The sequence below is a fragment of the Zonotrichia albicollis genome, chromosome 11, assembly GCF_047830755.1.
Source record: "Zonotrichia albicollis isolate bZonAlb1 chromosome 11, bZonAlb1.hap1, whole genome shotgun sequence".
NCBI classification, from domain to species: Eukaryota; Metazoa; Chordata; class Aves; order Passeriformes; family Passerellidae; genus Zonotrichia; species Zonotrichia albicollis.
Window position 1 is genome coordinate 15,590,191 of NC_133829.1, and position 13,365 is coordinate 15,603,555.

Sequence of the window (13,365 nt, forward strand, 5' to 3'; positions counted from 1 at the left end):
TGCAAAGTGCATTGTGATCTTGTTTGCAGAGCTCAGGAGTGCATTTCTGTAGCCAGCTATGTTAAACACAGCAAAAATGCTTTCCCACTGTATGGATTTTACTCCAATGAGCTAAAGCTTCAGGGCCTCAGATATCAGGAGAGGGAACCCTAAATGTTTTACAGAGCTCTATTCTTTGTGGAAAAAAACCCTTAATTTTGTGATTTCTAGTGAGAAGGGCTGGCCAATTACTTGTATTAACATTTGTTCTGAAATTGGAGAGGAAAAAATTGTTTATTGGAGAAATAGTTTCTGTTTTCTAAATTCCCTATTTGATTAAAATAAGCATTTGAAGAAGATAATGTTTTCAATTTTGGGTCCTTAGTATTACAAACAATACTGAAATTTTGTGATAGAGGATTTTTAACTGATTTACTTAAGATGCTTTTGGTGTTGTTGTTTGGGTTTTGGGAGGAGGGGGTTTGTTGGGTGCTCTTCAGCATGTCTTTCCTAAATTCCCTTTTCTTTAGGTTCCTAATTCTGTCATAGCAGGACATCAAATACAGCAGATTACCTTTTTTTTTTTTTAGGAGTTTCAGAAGAGATTTCTATATTAATCTTACGGTTTGTCATTATTTTCATTAAGGGTCAAATTTTCTAGGACTAGACCTATTGTTCCAGTAAAAAGTTTCTCTGGGACAGTCTAAAGGACATCCTGACCAAGATGCCTTAGGTTTGTTATATATATTTATATGTGGTCTTCAGTCTAAGCATTTGGCAGAGATTTTGATGAGGTGTGATGATAAAAGGGTTTAAAGAAGAATAAAGAGGGCGTCTTCCCTCCTGCCCGCTGCGGACACAGGATTTCTGAAGTGTTTCGCCTTTGTGACAGGAAGTCGTAGCTTCCCTGCTCTCTCGTGCCGCGGAGACGAACAAAGCCCTCGGCCTGGGGCAGCGCTCCGGCGCCGCGGGGACGCTCCGGTGCCGCCGGGAGGCGCGGCCGGGCCCGGGCGCAGCGCGGGAGCCCCGGGCCCGCCCGGGCGCGCTCGGAGCGGGCGCAGCCCCGCGTTCCGCGGAGCACGGGGCGCTCCGGAGGCAGCGGGGCAGGCGGGGGCCGGGCCGGCCGGGCCCCCACTGCTGCCGGCGGCTGCTGCGGCCCCTCGGCCTCCCCGGGCTGGGCAAAGGTTGGCGCGGCTCCCAACGGGTCCAAGGGTTGCGCTCGTCTGGGGAGACTCGAGATTCCTGCAGCTGGGCAGGCGAGAGACGAGCGAGCGTCTGCAGGTTTGTGCTGCCTTTCTTAGCACAGGAATTTGCAAGGCCGTGACCAAGCAGAAAGATTTAATCTGCTTTAACGGTATGATTCACTAAAATAATTCTTGCCTTTTGCAGGCACGAATTGACGACCCCCTGATCAGGGATTCAGCAGCTCTACTCCTGAGGGAGTCATTCCTATCTATCAACAATACCAGGTTAGGCTGCTGCTAGAAATGAGAATAAAGGCTTGGTTAATAAGCTCTTCATGTCTGCTATTCTGTACAGATTGAGTGCATCTCTCTAACAGTCTTTCTTTGAGGGGTTGCAGCCTAAATATTTGATAAGCTATGATGTAAGAAACCTGAGCTGGCACAGGGGGTTGGTTTTCTTTGCTTGTTTAATAAATGAAGGAAAGTCTTCTCCAGTAGCTGAATGCATTTTGTTGCAGTAATTACTGCTTCTGGCGTCAGAATACAGATCAGATCATCCAGCTTTTCTTTTTCTCCTAGAGACACAATGTCTTCTGGAAATGACTGTCAGCCCCAGACCTTGACCAAACCCATGTTTGATGAGAGAGGGGCAGCTGAACTGGTTGACAGGGTGTTTGGACTGAAGGTATCTTGGATCAGCTCACTCCCCAGCTATGATGATCAGAACTTCCACGTGCGTGTCTCAGCTGAAGGTGCTGATGAGTATGTCCTCAAAATCACCAATTCAGAAGACAGCCAGGAGCCTGACCTCATTGAAGCGCAGACCCAGGCCATGATGTTTCTCAGTGCTCAAGGCTTCCCTTCAGCTACTCCTTATCTGACAAAAGATGGTCACATGATGTCTCTGGAATCGGGAGGTGAGCCACCGTGGGCACTGTGCTGCCCCACTCTCACCCTTAGCTGGCTGTGGCTTGCCATATGGCACACCATGTGTATGCCAAAGGGAACTCTGGGCTTGTGTCTGAATACCAGGGATATGCATCAGGTGACCTGGATTCCAGCCATAACAGTCCAAAGTTAAATACCAGGAGCAAAGTAACTCAGAGAGAATAATAATTAACCAGGAGAACACTTAGGAAAACACTTCACCTTAAGGAATTGGAGAAAACATTTGTCTGATATGTGTCCATGCACAGGAAAAGTTAAAAATGCCTCATTAACTACATGCTGCTTGAAATTACTAGCCTTCAGAGTGATGTAAAATACAGTTCTACCCCATCTCTGAAGCCAGAATAAATTGCTTAAATAGTGCTTGGAAAAATAACTGTGTTGGCATTTAGCTTTTACTGTCACTGTAACTTCTGAGCAGCATTTGGGATTCCTGAGACCTGTTCTGCTGCAAAACTTCATGTGGGAGTGTGCAGGCACTGGAGCACACCTGCTTGGTGCTGAGTTTTTCTCAGTATAGATTTTCTAAGTGTGTTAAGGTTTGCACATTATTACACAACAGTCTGGTAAATCAAATCTTTGCATTTTTATGAGCTACATCTGACAACTTCTACGCTGGGATACACCTTTTTTGCCTCTGGCATTAACTGTTACTCAGCACACAGCAGAGTGACTGACTGCATCTCTCCTTGTCAGGTACTGGACTTGGGAGCAAGAAGTACATGGTCAGACTGCTGACTTACCTGCCAGGTACACCAGTAGCAAAAATCACTACCAATGCTCAGATTCTGTATGAGATTGGGAGGCTTGCTGCCAGTGTGGATAAAGTGCTCTCAGAGGTGAGTTCTCATGCTTTAGCCTCACACTTCTCTCTCAATCCATGTCTCTGCAGCATTTGCTCACGTGCCTGCTGCCTGCCTTCAGACCTGCAAAATGCAAGTTGGTGACTGCAGGTGTCAGTGACCCATGGCTCAGGCTCCAGGCTGGCTGAAGCCTTTCCCCAAGTACATGACAAGTGACTGGTACTGCTGATCCTCCTGCAATGCATTTTTGTACCACGAATAGGGAGATGAGGAGTTGTGTTTATATATGCAAAGCTCACCTGTTAATGTTTCAAACCTGGCAAATAAAGCAGAATGAACCCTAGGGTGTTTGAATTAGAAGAACAGAACACCAAGCTTGTTTTAAAGGATTTTTGTGTAGTGCTGAGCTGGCTGGCTAATCTGTTATTCTGAATTCCTTTTGACTTGCTGACTTTCTTCTCTTCGTTAGCACTGTGGCTGTTTCACATTGGTACCCTCCCTGCTGTGCCAGCAGAGATCTCTGACACTTCTCATTTGCACCACTTCCACTCAGTCTTAATGCAAACTGAGTTCTTTACTCTGTAGTTACACAGGATAATAAAGCTGATCAGTCAGCCAGTACTGAGTTTGATACATGAAAGACCTCGCATTACTTATTAACCTTTCATTAACCTTTCCTTCTCATGTTCCGGCTGCCAGCTTCAGACAGTTATGAAATGTGAATTGCCAGTTTCACTAAGCACATTCTTAAATTACAAGAGCATTTTCAATTGTGAAAGATAACTTACTGTTACCTTCTGACACACTGGTCACACTCTTAAAATGTGGTTAAAATAAGCTAGTCTCAAAATATGCCATGACTGATCCTGCTAAGGAGGAAGTAGTTAATGAGAAGAAATTCTGATAGAAAAGGCTCTTTATTCCCTTAACACATGGATTATCATCCACCAAGGTGGTTTAGGGTTGATCTTGTTCTTTATTTGTTCATACACCATCAACTTTTGACTGTCATTTAGTGATCTTTAAGAGGCTTAATTTCAAACATAGTTATTGTTTTTTTTTTTCTTAAAAGGAAAAAAGGAAGCCAGCTACTCTTGTGGGAAGTTGTTGTTTTGTTTTTTTTTTTTTTAATTTGCCCTATGCACTGATGCAGTCTGGCCCAGTGTCACCTTAACAAGCATTTGAGGAGTCCAAGATAAACATGGCATGGGAGAGATGCTTTTCCTCTTTGAATGTCATGTTCCAAACCATTTGCTAGGGAGAATGGGGTTAATGACCTTGTATGTTTGAAGTAGTGAGGCCTGGATGTACAAAAGCAAATTTTCATGAGCATAAAGCCGTGGTCAGTGTCTCCATAAACTGCTGTGCTCAGGATTTTCCACACACCAGCTGTTCCCAAGGCTTGTCCCCCAGAGGTCCCAGGTTAAGGCACAGAGTGTGCCTGCTCCCAGCATGCTGGCAGGTTTTGTGTCTCTGCTGCTGCCACAGCTTTCTGCAGCACCAGCTGTGCAGGCTGAGCTCTGCCTCAGTGGGACTCTGGCCTTGGCAGGGGCTCAGAGTTGCTGCTCTTACGTCACCCTATGGACAGTTAACAGCAGTTTTACATTATACAAATGACTTTAGATAACCTTTGTACCTAAAACATGGGGAAGAACCATCCAGGCTGTACGTAGATATTAAGATGCTTGCTTTAATCATTCTTCAGGTTATTCTTTTACTTGATAAAAAACAACAGTCCAACTCATGGTGCTTTTCAGTGAGTCTTATTAGAAACCTGTTAATATTAATAGGGGTTTTGAATCAAGCCCTTTGATCATAAAGTCTGCAATTTTTCTTATGCCTATATTATTGTGTGCTTCTTCCAAAGAAATTCCAGCATCCATCAGTAAGAAGTCTGCATCGAGGTCGGTTCATTTGGAATCTGGCAAATGTTCCTCTTCTAGATCAGTACATTTATGCCTTGGGCCAGAACAAATACCGTGCAGTGGTGGAGCAAGTTATTGAGCAGTTCAAAGGCAAAGTAATACCCAAGCTCAGCAGTTTCCGAGCCTGTGAGTATTTTATTCTCCTTGTAATTATGTTGAACTGAGACACAGAAATTTCATACAGGAGTTTGGCTCTGTAGCGAAGGAAAACAAAAACAGCAAAAAAAGTAAATCTCTTTTTCCTAGCCTTGACATGGACACAGCACAGAGTAAGCCAAGAGGAATGTTCTGTCCAGTCAGGGTCAGTTCTTTATTTTTTGGATGAGTTTCCTCCCAGTTAAGTTTATGATTTTCATGCTGTTATATCAGCTTACTAAATATATATAGAGTACAGTGCTACCTTTCATAAAGGCCCAAATAAGTACTTAATCCAAATTTTGGAATTCAAATGACATTGATATTGATGAGGATGTGACAGTTCTATAGTTGGTGCTGTCGGGTATCTGGCAGTGCAGGAGAGCTTCACGGGAAGCAGTAAAGGTGTGCAGGCAGCACTTGATGCTGCAGGGGACTAGTGTGGTTTTGTAGCTGAGTGTTAGTTTGACATGCATCTTCCCAAGGCTGTTTCAGCTGTTTAATAATTATTAAATACTGTTTCTATTTCTTCTGTGTTTAGGTATCAATCATGGAGACCTTAATGACCACAACATTCTAGTAGACTCCTGTTCTGCTTCCCTGGAGACTCCCCAGTACAGAGTGTCTGGCATCCTGGATTTCAGCGACATGAGTTATGGATATTACGTGTTTGAGGTTGCAATAGCCATCATGTACATGATGATTGAGAGCCCAGACCCTCTGAGTGTTGGGGGACATGTTCTCGCAGGGTTTGAGAGCATCCTGCCGCTCACTGCTGAGGAGAGAGGTGCCCTCTTTCTCCTGGTGAGCGGGAGGTTTGCACAGTCCCTCGTCATTGCTGCTCACACAGCTCTTCTGTACCCAGAGAACAAGGAGTACCTCACAATCACGGCAAAAACTGGCTGGAAACACTTAATGACAATGTTCGAGATGGGCCAGGAAGCTGTGGAGAAGAAGTGGTTTGAGACTGCCCAGGCCTACACGCACCACGCACCTACCCTTTAGGTCCGCGGCTGCTGAGGTACCGGGGGTGACACCGCACTGAATAAAGCAATAAAGGCGGCGCTGTCTAAGCTGCATGGGGCACGTCCGCGGGCAGGGCAGGACCCCCGGAGAGAAAACCCCGGCTCCTTTCCCCGGGAGAGAAAACCATTACCGCCTCCACGGCGGGCACAGGGCATTACCGCCCTCACAGCCGGGGGAGGGTATGTGACTTATTTTGCACCCTCATGGCAGGAGCCTGCCTCTTTCCCGCCCTCGTGCCAGGGTGCGGTGTGACCGTTACCGGCTCTCACGGCAGGGATGTGCTGTGACCGTTACCGGCCCTCACGCCGGGGTGCGGTGTGACCGTTACGGGTCCTCACGGCAGGCATGTGCGGTGATCGTTACCGGCCCTCACGGCAGGGGTGCGCTGTGACTGTTAACGGGCCCTCACGCCGGAGGTGCGGTGTGACCGTTACCGGCCCTCGCACGGGGCCGTTTCCCGCCCCTTTCGGCGGAGCCCGGGCACGCGCACGTGACACTGCGGGCTGCGCGCGCCAGCACCGCCCCCGGCGGCAGGAAAGGGCGCAGGCCCCGCCCCAGGCCGGCAGGCGGCACCGCGCAGGCGCGGCGGCCATTTCCGACGCAGCGGTGAAGGTTCGGGCGCGGCCGCAGCGCCCGGTTCTTGCCCGCCGGCTGGGCCTCGGCTCCCCCCGCCCGGCCCAGCGGCTGCCTCCGGCCCGCCGTGAGTGAGGACGGGCAGCGGGTGTGCGGTGGGGCGCGGGACGCGTCTCTGCGCGGCGGGGGAGGCGGCGCGGCCCTCGCTTTGTGCCGCGCTGAGGATGACTGTGCAGTGCGGGCGCGGGCGGCAGCGCCCCCTGGGGCCGTGTCGGGTGCGCTCGGTGCCGGTTCCCGGTTCACGTGCCCTGTGCTCTCTTGCAGGCCCGGCGCCGGTTCCCGTGCCCTGTGCTCTCCTGCCGGCGCGCTGCCCTCTGCCCCTGGCGCGTCTCCGGCACCATGGTGAGTGAGCCGCCTTCCCCGGAGCTTTGCTGAGCTGCGGGTGCTGCCGAGTCACGGCCCGGGCGGGGGCGGCGGCCACACTGCAGGGGCCGGGCTGCGGGCACCAGTGACCAGCCCGCGGTCACCGGATGGCTGGGTCTGTTATATAGGGGCTTTATGGCATTGGTGAGAAGAGACTGGTGATACTTACTGAGCTATTCCTTTTACAGTCTCGAAGATATGACTCCAGAACTACCATATTTTCTCCGGAAGGTATTTTTTTAACCCGGCACTTTCAAGTCAACTCTGACTGTTCTGTCTTCTCAAAACTATGAAAACACTTGCACAAAGGGTGGTTGTTAGTAGCATGCTTCTCTCTGAATATGAATTACAGATACCATATTTGCCCACACCCAGTTCTGTATGGACAGCAAGGGTCCAAAGTGGACACTTTCAAATTCATTCTGATTGAAGCAATGATGAGACTGAGTCCCATTAGTGAGTAGTGTCACGTGCCATGTTTTTGAAATAACCATTTGTCTCTTGTTTGAGCATGGTTAGATTTTGTCACTGTCCCCTGAGAATGGATAAGGTCCTGCGGGTGCAGTCACGCCTTTCCTTGTTATTCTTGCACATGCTGAAACAAGTACGTACAAACCATGTTTTCTTACTTCTTAGATGGGAAGAACCCAAGAAATCCAGTATAAAATATTTTCTTTGTGTATTGAAAATTTGTCTTGGGTTATTTTACTGCAGCACAGACTTCTTTAATTTTTTTCTTTTTTTTTTTTTAGAAAGGTGTGTTTTTATTTTATAGAAAGGGCTTTTTTTCCCCCAGTGGCCATGTCCAGTATTACCTTATTTTCCTTCTTTGATTCCTTCCTCCTGTTCAGCCAGTTAATTTACAATTGACTGGTAAGAGACTGAAGGAGTAGGTGGGACAATGAGCACTTGTCAGATTCTTGTAACTGTCAGTCACCTTGTGCAGTTGGTGTTGTTCAGTGTCACTTTGCTGACAGGAGCTGCAATCCTTTCCCAGGTCGCCTGTACCAGGTTGAGTATGCCATGGAGGCCATTGGCCATGCAGGGACCTGCCTGGGCATTCTGGCAAACGATGGAGTCCTGCTGGCAGCAGAGCGGCGCAACATTCACAAGCTTCTCGATGAAGTGTTTTTCTCAGAGAAGATTTACAAACTTAATGAGTAAGCTGAAAGGGTGATTAAATGTCCTGTGACGTTATTAATAGTAAAGTGCTGATTAGCATATAACCTGGTCTTATTTTATTTGAAGTGTTAATAATCTTTTTGTTTGGTGTTTTAGACAAGTATGATTATTCTGTCATTGTTCATTTCAGTAGTTCCCCTTCTAAAGTAGAAGTATTGCTGGTTTGTTTTTTTTATCTCCAGGAGAATTTTCTAGGTATAATAGCTTGTTTGTTGGTACTACACCATACAAGGTGATGATATTGTAGCAGTTAAGAAAACTGGGAAGTCTCAGTTTTACAAAATACCATTGGAGGGCAGAATAAAGAGCGCACACAAAAATGACCAGGCTATTTCAGCTCCTTTTCCACATCTGTTTTTCTTTGGTGGCTTGAAAAGTCTGAGGTAACTAGGTAAAATGTGCCTTAGGCTTCTTTGCCACAGTTGTAGCAGAGATAAAACATCTGTCTATTATTTTCATTCTAGCTCTTGGAAGTTAAATTTGTGATGTCAGACCAAAGAGTTTTATGGATTATGCTTTTTTGTTGCAAGGGAGGTAGAGCTTCATCCTTGGCAAAAGCTGCAAAGGAACACATAGTTTTCTATCCTGTCTGCCTCCCATTCCATGTTGATCTTTAAAGCACCTGGGACTGTAGGAAGTACTGGATTTTCAAGGAGGCAGTGTAACAGCACACTGGAGTAGTCACCTAGAACAGCCCTTCCGTCTTTTGGAAAATTCCTAATTTCACAAATCTTTTTTGTGTAGCAAAAGATTTGTAGCATATCAGATTGAGCTAAAGAGATACTAAATTAAGATCCAACAAAACAATCAAGGATTAAAATGCTTATTTTTGTTAGGGTCCTACCAAGACCATGAAGTTTCAGTTACCCAGATGGCACGTGTCAGCCAGCAGCCCCCACTGAAGGCCTGTCACATCTGTGTGCCTCCTTCTGAGGTGTGCTGTGGCAGGTGGCCTCCTGAGAGGCACCTGTATGGGTGTGCCTAATGGCTCTGGTAAAACCCCTCAGAACTGTATGTATAACTAACATACTGATTTACTGACTTTGGCTGTCCACCTCTGCTCTTAGCAAATGGTTACTGATATTTTTGTGCGCCCTGAAGGCAGGAGCTGATGAACCCATTTTGTATGGCAGCAGTGTAGCTTTGATGAGAAAAGCCCAACAGCAGGTGCTCTGCTTGAACCTCTGTATGAAGATGTGAGTTGTTTGCTTGGTTGGAGATTGACAGGAATTCAGTTAATTTGTATGCTTTTCTTGCAGGGATATGGCGTGCAGCGTGGCAGGAATAACTTCAGATGCCAATGTTCTAACAAATGAGCTGAGACTGATTGCACAGAGGTGGGTCTGCTGACAGCTAACGTGGTTTTACTCACCTGTGCTGCCACATTCAGCTCTCTTTATGCATTAGATCAGAATGAACATGCATTTAGTAGATCAGAAATAGGTTGAAATAGAACCGCTAGATCACAGATACTCTTAACTTGGGAACTTGTTTCCTCTTCAATGTTGCGTGGGATATGGTCAGCAAAACAAGTGTTGAAAACTGTTTTTTTCCCTCTTTGATACTAGGTATTTGTTACAGTATCAAGAGCCCATTCCTTGTGAACAACTAGTAACAGCACTGTGTGATATCAAGCAGGCTTACACACAGTTTGGAGGTAATGAAGGGTGATGAATCATTGTGTTACTAAATGTCTCAAGAACAATTCTCTTACATAATGTGAAGGATCTAAGTCTGTGGACAGTTCTACTGAATTCTCTGAAAAAGTTACACTTAGGAAAAAAATATCCTAATTTAAGAGGGGAATGCGTAGTCATGGTTACTGTTTTTTGCTTCTGAGGCTTCTACTTTTTATGGCTTGGGAAGTTGATGGCTGAGATGCTGGCTCATTGCACAGAATGCCTTGAGTGCTCTTGCATTTAATGAATGCCATCAAAAGACCAGCCAAAAATTGTTTAGGCAACCTTTCAACATTTTGGGCCCATCCAGCATAATGGCACAATGAATCAAAACCAAGGCTGTATGTAGGGGTATCAGTGGCTCAAGCAATATGTTAGAAAATGATATTGTAAGTAGTGTTCCTTAGTATGTGAGCTGATGATTGTGTTGTTTTATTGTTTTACATATATGTAGTGAGAGAGAATTACCTTTTAAACTACCTGGCTTTTGACTTTGCTAAGTTAAATGCTTTAACAGCTAAGCTACATACTTGAAATACTTACTACATTTTGATTTAAAGTTCTGAGATAGTAAATTACAATTTGTGAAGACACAAATGAACTGCTTTTAAGATTAAATGGAATAAACCTCTGCTGCCTTCCACCCCATGACTTAGAAGGAAATGCTGGCATGCTTATCTCAAGCAACAGAAGTGCAGAACTGTGTTAAATCCTAGTTCACAGGAATAGATTGAAAAATGAAATCAAAGAAAATAATTGTAACTTGTGACCAATCTTGTTACTAAATTTAGGTTGCTAATAGCCTTCTTTTCAAACAGGAAAACGTCCTTTTGGTGTTTCATTGCTCTATATTGGCTGGGATAAGCATTATGGATTTCAGCTGTACCAAAGTGATCCTAGTGGAAATTATGGAGGGTGGAAAGCCACATGCATTGGGAATAATAGTGCTGTAAGTTCTGGTTTTTTTCTTCTCAAAAAGACAAGTTAAAAAGTGTAAATTGTACTGTATTAATTAAGCTGAGTTGTTGATTATTAATGCAGGAGAGATTTACAGGTAATTGTAGGAATGCTGCTGTCAACTCATGTGTTATTATCTGGCAAAACCCCACACCCTGGCTGTGTGGTTGGTTACCCAAAGTTTTAATTTCTGTGAAATTTACAGGCAGCTGTGTCAATGCTGAAGCAAGACTACAAAGAAGGGGAAATGACCTTAAAGACTGCCCTGGCTTTGGCCATTAAGGTTCTAAACAAGACCATGGATGTCAGCAAGCTCTCTGCTGAGAAAGGTGAGCGTTCTCCACACGGGCTGGCACCTTCTGCTTAAACAAAGGGAGCAGTGAGTGCACATATTCCAGATGTGGCTCACTGGAGTGTCAGTTGTCACAAAAAAGCGTTTTCAGAAGATGCAGCAGTTGTCAGCCTTAGCCCAAGAGGCATTCAGGTAGCTCAGTCCAGGCTGCTGGGCCCTGTTGGGCAGCTGCAGAGGCGAGGCTGCAGCTTGGGGATTGGAACAGAGCCCTGAGAGGAGCTGCCCTGCTGCTGAGCTGAGCTGAGCTGTGCTGCAGCAGGGAGCTGGGCTGCTGCCTCCAGCCAGGCTGCCTGGCACACGGAGCTTTGGAGCCTTCTGTCACTTGTCATCTCAACCCTTGCCCTGCTGATGATTGCTGTGCCTAAACGCTGCTGTCTGTTCCATGTGTTTCAGTTGAAATTGCAACACTGACAAGAGAGAACGGAAAGACAGTAATCAGGGTTCTGAAGCAAAAGGAGGTGGAACAATTGATAAAACAACATGAGGAGGAGGAAGCAAAAGCTGAACGTGAAAAGAAGGAGAAAGAACAAAAAGAGAAGGATAAATAGAATATGAAATCAAGTGTTCTCTAGATAATAAAGGACCTGCTTCAGCAAAAGATAATCTGGATTTTTGTGCTGTAGAAGCCTTTCAGCCATGCCATGGAGGACCCAGAAGTACTTTTGATGAACCAGGTCCTTAGTCATCATTTAGATAATTAGTTTACTGCTCCTTACATCGACCAATAATTGCTTTAATTCTTGAACACTCTTTCTTTCATCTTCTATTTTTTATTATGGAATAAAAGTTAAGAAGAATAGTGATGGGTGTCTTTATTTCCTCAGTAATGCCTGGATATGCACAATCTTGAGGAATTTAATCGCTTTAAACCATTAAAACAAGGTATATGCTAGTTGGTAAAGAACAAATATGGTGTTAGAATTGTTAGAATTTTGTGTATATGTGTGGGTTTTCCTTTAAAGGTAGTGAAAAGAGCTCCTGAGTTTGAAAAGTCATTTCACAAATACAGAATTAAAGTGTGCTGGCATGCCAAGTTTTAGTTTTGGCCTATTTTGTTCTATAGCAGGCTCTGTCAAACTGATGGTCTTGCAAGCAGTAGTGTTTAAAAATGCCCTGTAGCAAATGTGTTCAGTTTATCATAGCCTTCACAAGTGCATGTGTTTTCTAAGGAATTAATCATACAACACTAGTTATATTCACACAAACTAGAAAGACATTTTACAAAGGCCATGTGAAAATGCTTTATCTTGTCAAAGTACAAATAGGTAAGTAAAATAGTGCATGATTTTTAGGCCATGTTGACTACTTCACATTTTATCCTGAAAGGAAATTAAGATGTTTTATGTTTAGTTGAGTGTTGCTGATACTTCCCCAGTGAATTTGATTCCTTTCTCTGACACACCAGTCAAAAAAACTAACCAGTTAACCACCAATTAATTGGGCATTAATTAGGAATCAGTCATTTTTGTCCAGCTTGCCCCTCTACTGAATGCAAAAAAGTATGATTGTCAGATTGACAAAAATCTCTTCTACTTTAAAAAAAAAAAAACTGATCTGGAGTGAACAAAGGAAAAATTGCTGTGCACCCATTCAGATATCAAAAGTAAAGTGAAAAGCCTGAGTGCTTAAAAGTGAGGCCTTGCTGAATTTCAAACCATAGCAGCAGTGATCCAGCCCATTTGTGCCCACCCTGGATTGTATTGGTCTTGTAAAGTTGGTTTGATTTTCTCACCCCAAAGGATAACTGATGTATACAGGATTTAGTATGACCACTTAAAGAAACAGAGTGAATCCATACAGTGTTTTGTTGGTTTATTCATCTCAGACATTTTTCACTAAAATGTACTTTGTCAACATGGCCAGAAATGACCCTTCCTCCCGACTAAACCCATTTTTGAGTTCACTGCTGTAAGAGTCACTGTGGAGAACAGAGGGAAGGAATCTGACTCAAGATGTCTGTGCTGCAGCTGTGTGGTTGTCCTGCACTCACTCTGTTCAGAGAGGGAGGAGGCTCTGGGTTCTCTGCAGGCCCTGCTTGCTCATCCTCCAAGCCTTGGTGCAGCCCAACTGCTTCAGTCTTTAGCACTGAACTTGGATAGCACTTTGTTAATACACAAATTTTATAGCTAATGAAAGTTCTACTGACTTATTTACACCTTGTGCTGCAGTAGGTCTTCCAAATAACAACATGGGAATGGT

The 13,365-nt window shown here is 44.9% G+C and overlaps 2 protein-coding genes across 4 annotated transcripts; both read left to right on the forward strand.

Moving 5' to 3' along the window:
• Positions 1-872: 872 nt before the first annotated feature.
• On the forward strand, positions 873-6,105 carry HYKK (hydroxylysine kinase). 3 transcript variants are annotated; one of them, XM_005487802.4, is made up of 6 exons: positions 880-1,260; positions 1,369-1,448; positions 1,743-2,080; positions 2,808-2,950; positions 4,782-4,965; positions 5,516-6,102. In XM_005487802.4, exons 3-6 carry the CDS (start codon positions 1,750-1,752, stop codon positions 5,977-5,979), a joined length of 1,122 nt encoding a protein of 373 aa, XP_005487859.3. In that variant the 5' UTR covers positions 880-1,260; positions 1,369-1,448; positions 1,743-1,749; the 3' UTR covers positions 5,980-6,102. The 3 variants fall into 3 exon arrangements, with proteins under 3 accessions (XP_074405615.1, XP_074405616.1, XP_005487859.3); XM_074549514.1 differs by lacking the exon at positions 1,369-1,448 and having other exon boundaries at positions 873-1,333; positions 5,516-6,105; XM_074549515.1 differs by lacking the exon at positions 1,369-1,448 and having other exon boundaries at positions 873-1,260; positions 5,516-6,105.
• A 439-nt stretch (positions 6,106-6,544) lies between these two features.
• On the forward strand, positions 6,545-12,739 carry PSMA4 (proteasome 20S subunit alpha 4). The gene is made up of 9 exons (XM_074549516.1): positions 6,545-6,700; positions 6,898-6,975; positions 7,185-7,227; positions 7,994-8,156; positions 9,438-9,515; positions 9,747-9,835; positions 10,676-10,806; positions 11,020-11,143; positions 11,560-12,739. Exons 2-9 carry the CDS (start codon positions 6,973-6,975, stop codon positions 11,712-11,714), a joined length of 786 nt encoding a protein of 261 aa, XP_074405617.1. The 5' UTR covers positions 6,545-6,700; positions 6,898-6,972; the 3' UTR covers positions 11,715-12,739.
• The last annotated feature ends 626 nt before the right edge of the window (positions 12,740-13,365 follow it).

Bases quoted from the DNA above. Each gene is read 5' to 3' on its own strand.
- HYKK (XM_074549514.1), top strand. From the start codon at position 1,750: ATGTCTTCTGGAAATGACTGTCAGCCCCAGACCTTGACCAAACCCATG. The intron at 2,081-2,807 runs GTGAGCCACCGT...TCTCCTTGTCAG, and splicing joins GATGTCTCTGGAATCGGGAG to GTACTGGACTTGGGAGCAAG. The intron at 2,951-4,781 runs GTGAGTTCTCAT...CTTCTTCCAAAG, and splicing joins TGGATAAAGTGCTCTCAGAG to AAATTCCAGCATCCATCAGT.
- PSMA4 (XM_074549516.1), top strand. The intron at 8,157-9,437 runs GTAAGCTGAAAG...CTTTTCTTGCAG, and splicing joins AAGATTTACAAACTTAATGA to GGATATGGCGTGCAGCGTGG. The intron at 9,836-10,675 runs GTAATGAAGGGT...CTTTTCAAACAG, and splicing joins GGCTTACACACAGTTTGGAG to GAAAACGTCCTTTTGGTGTT.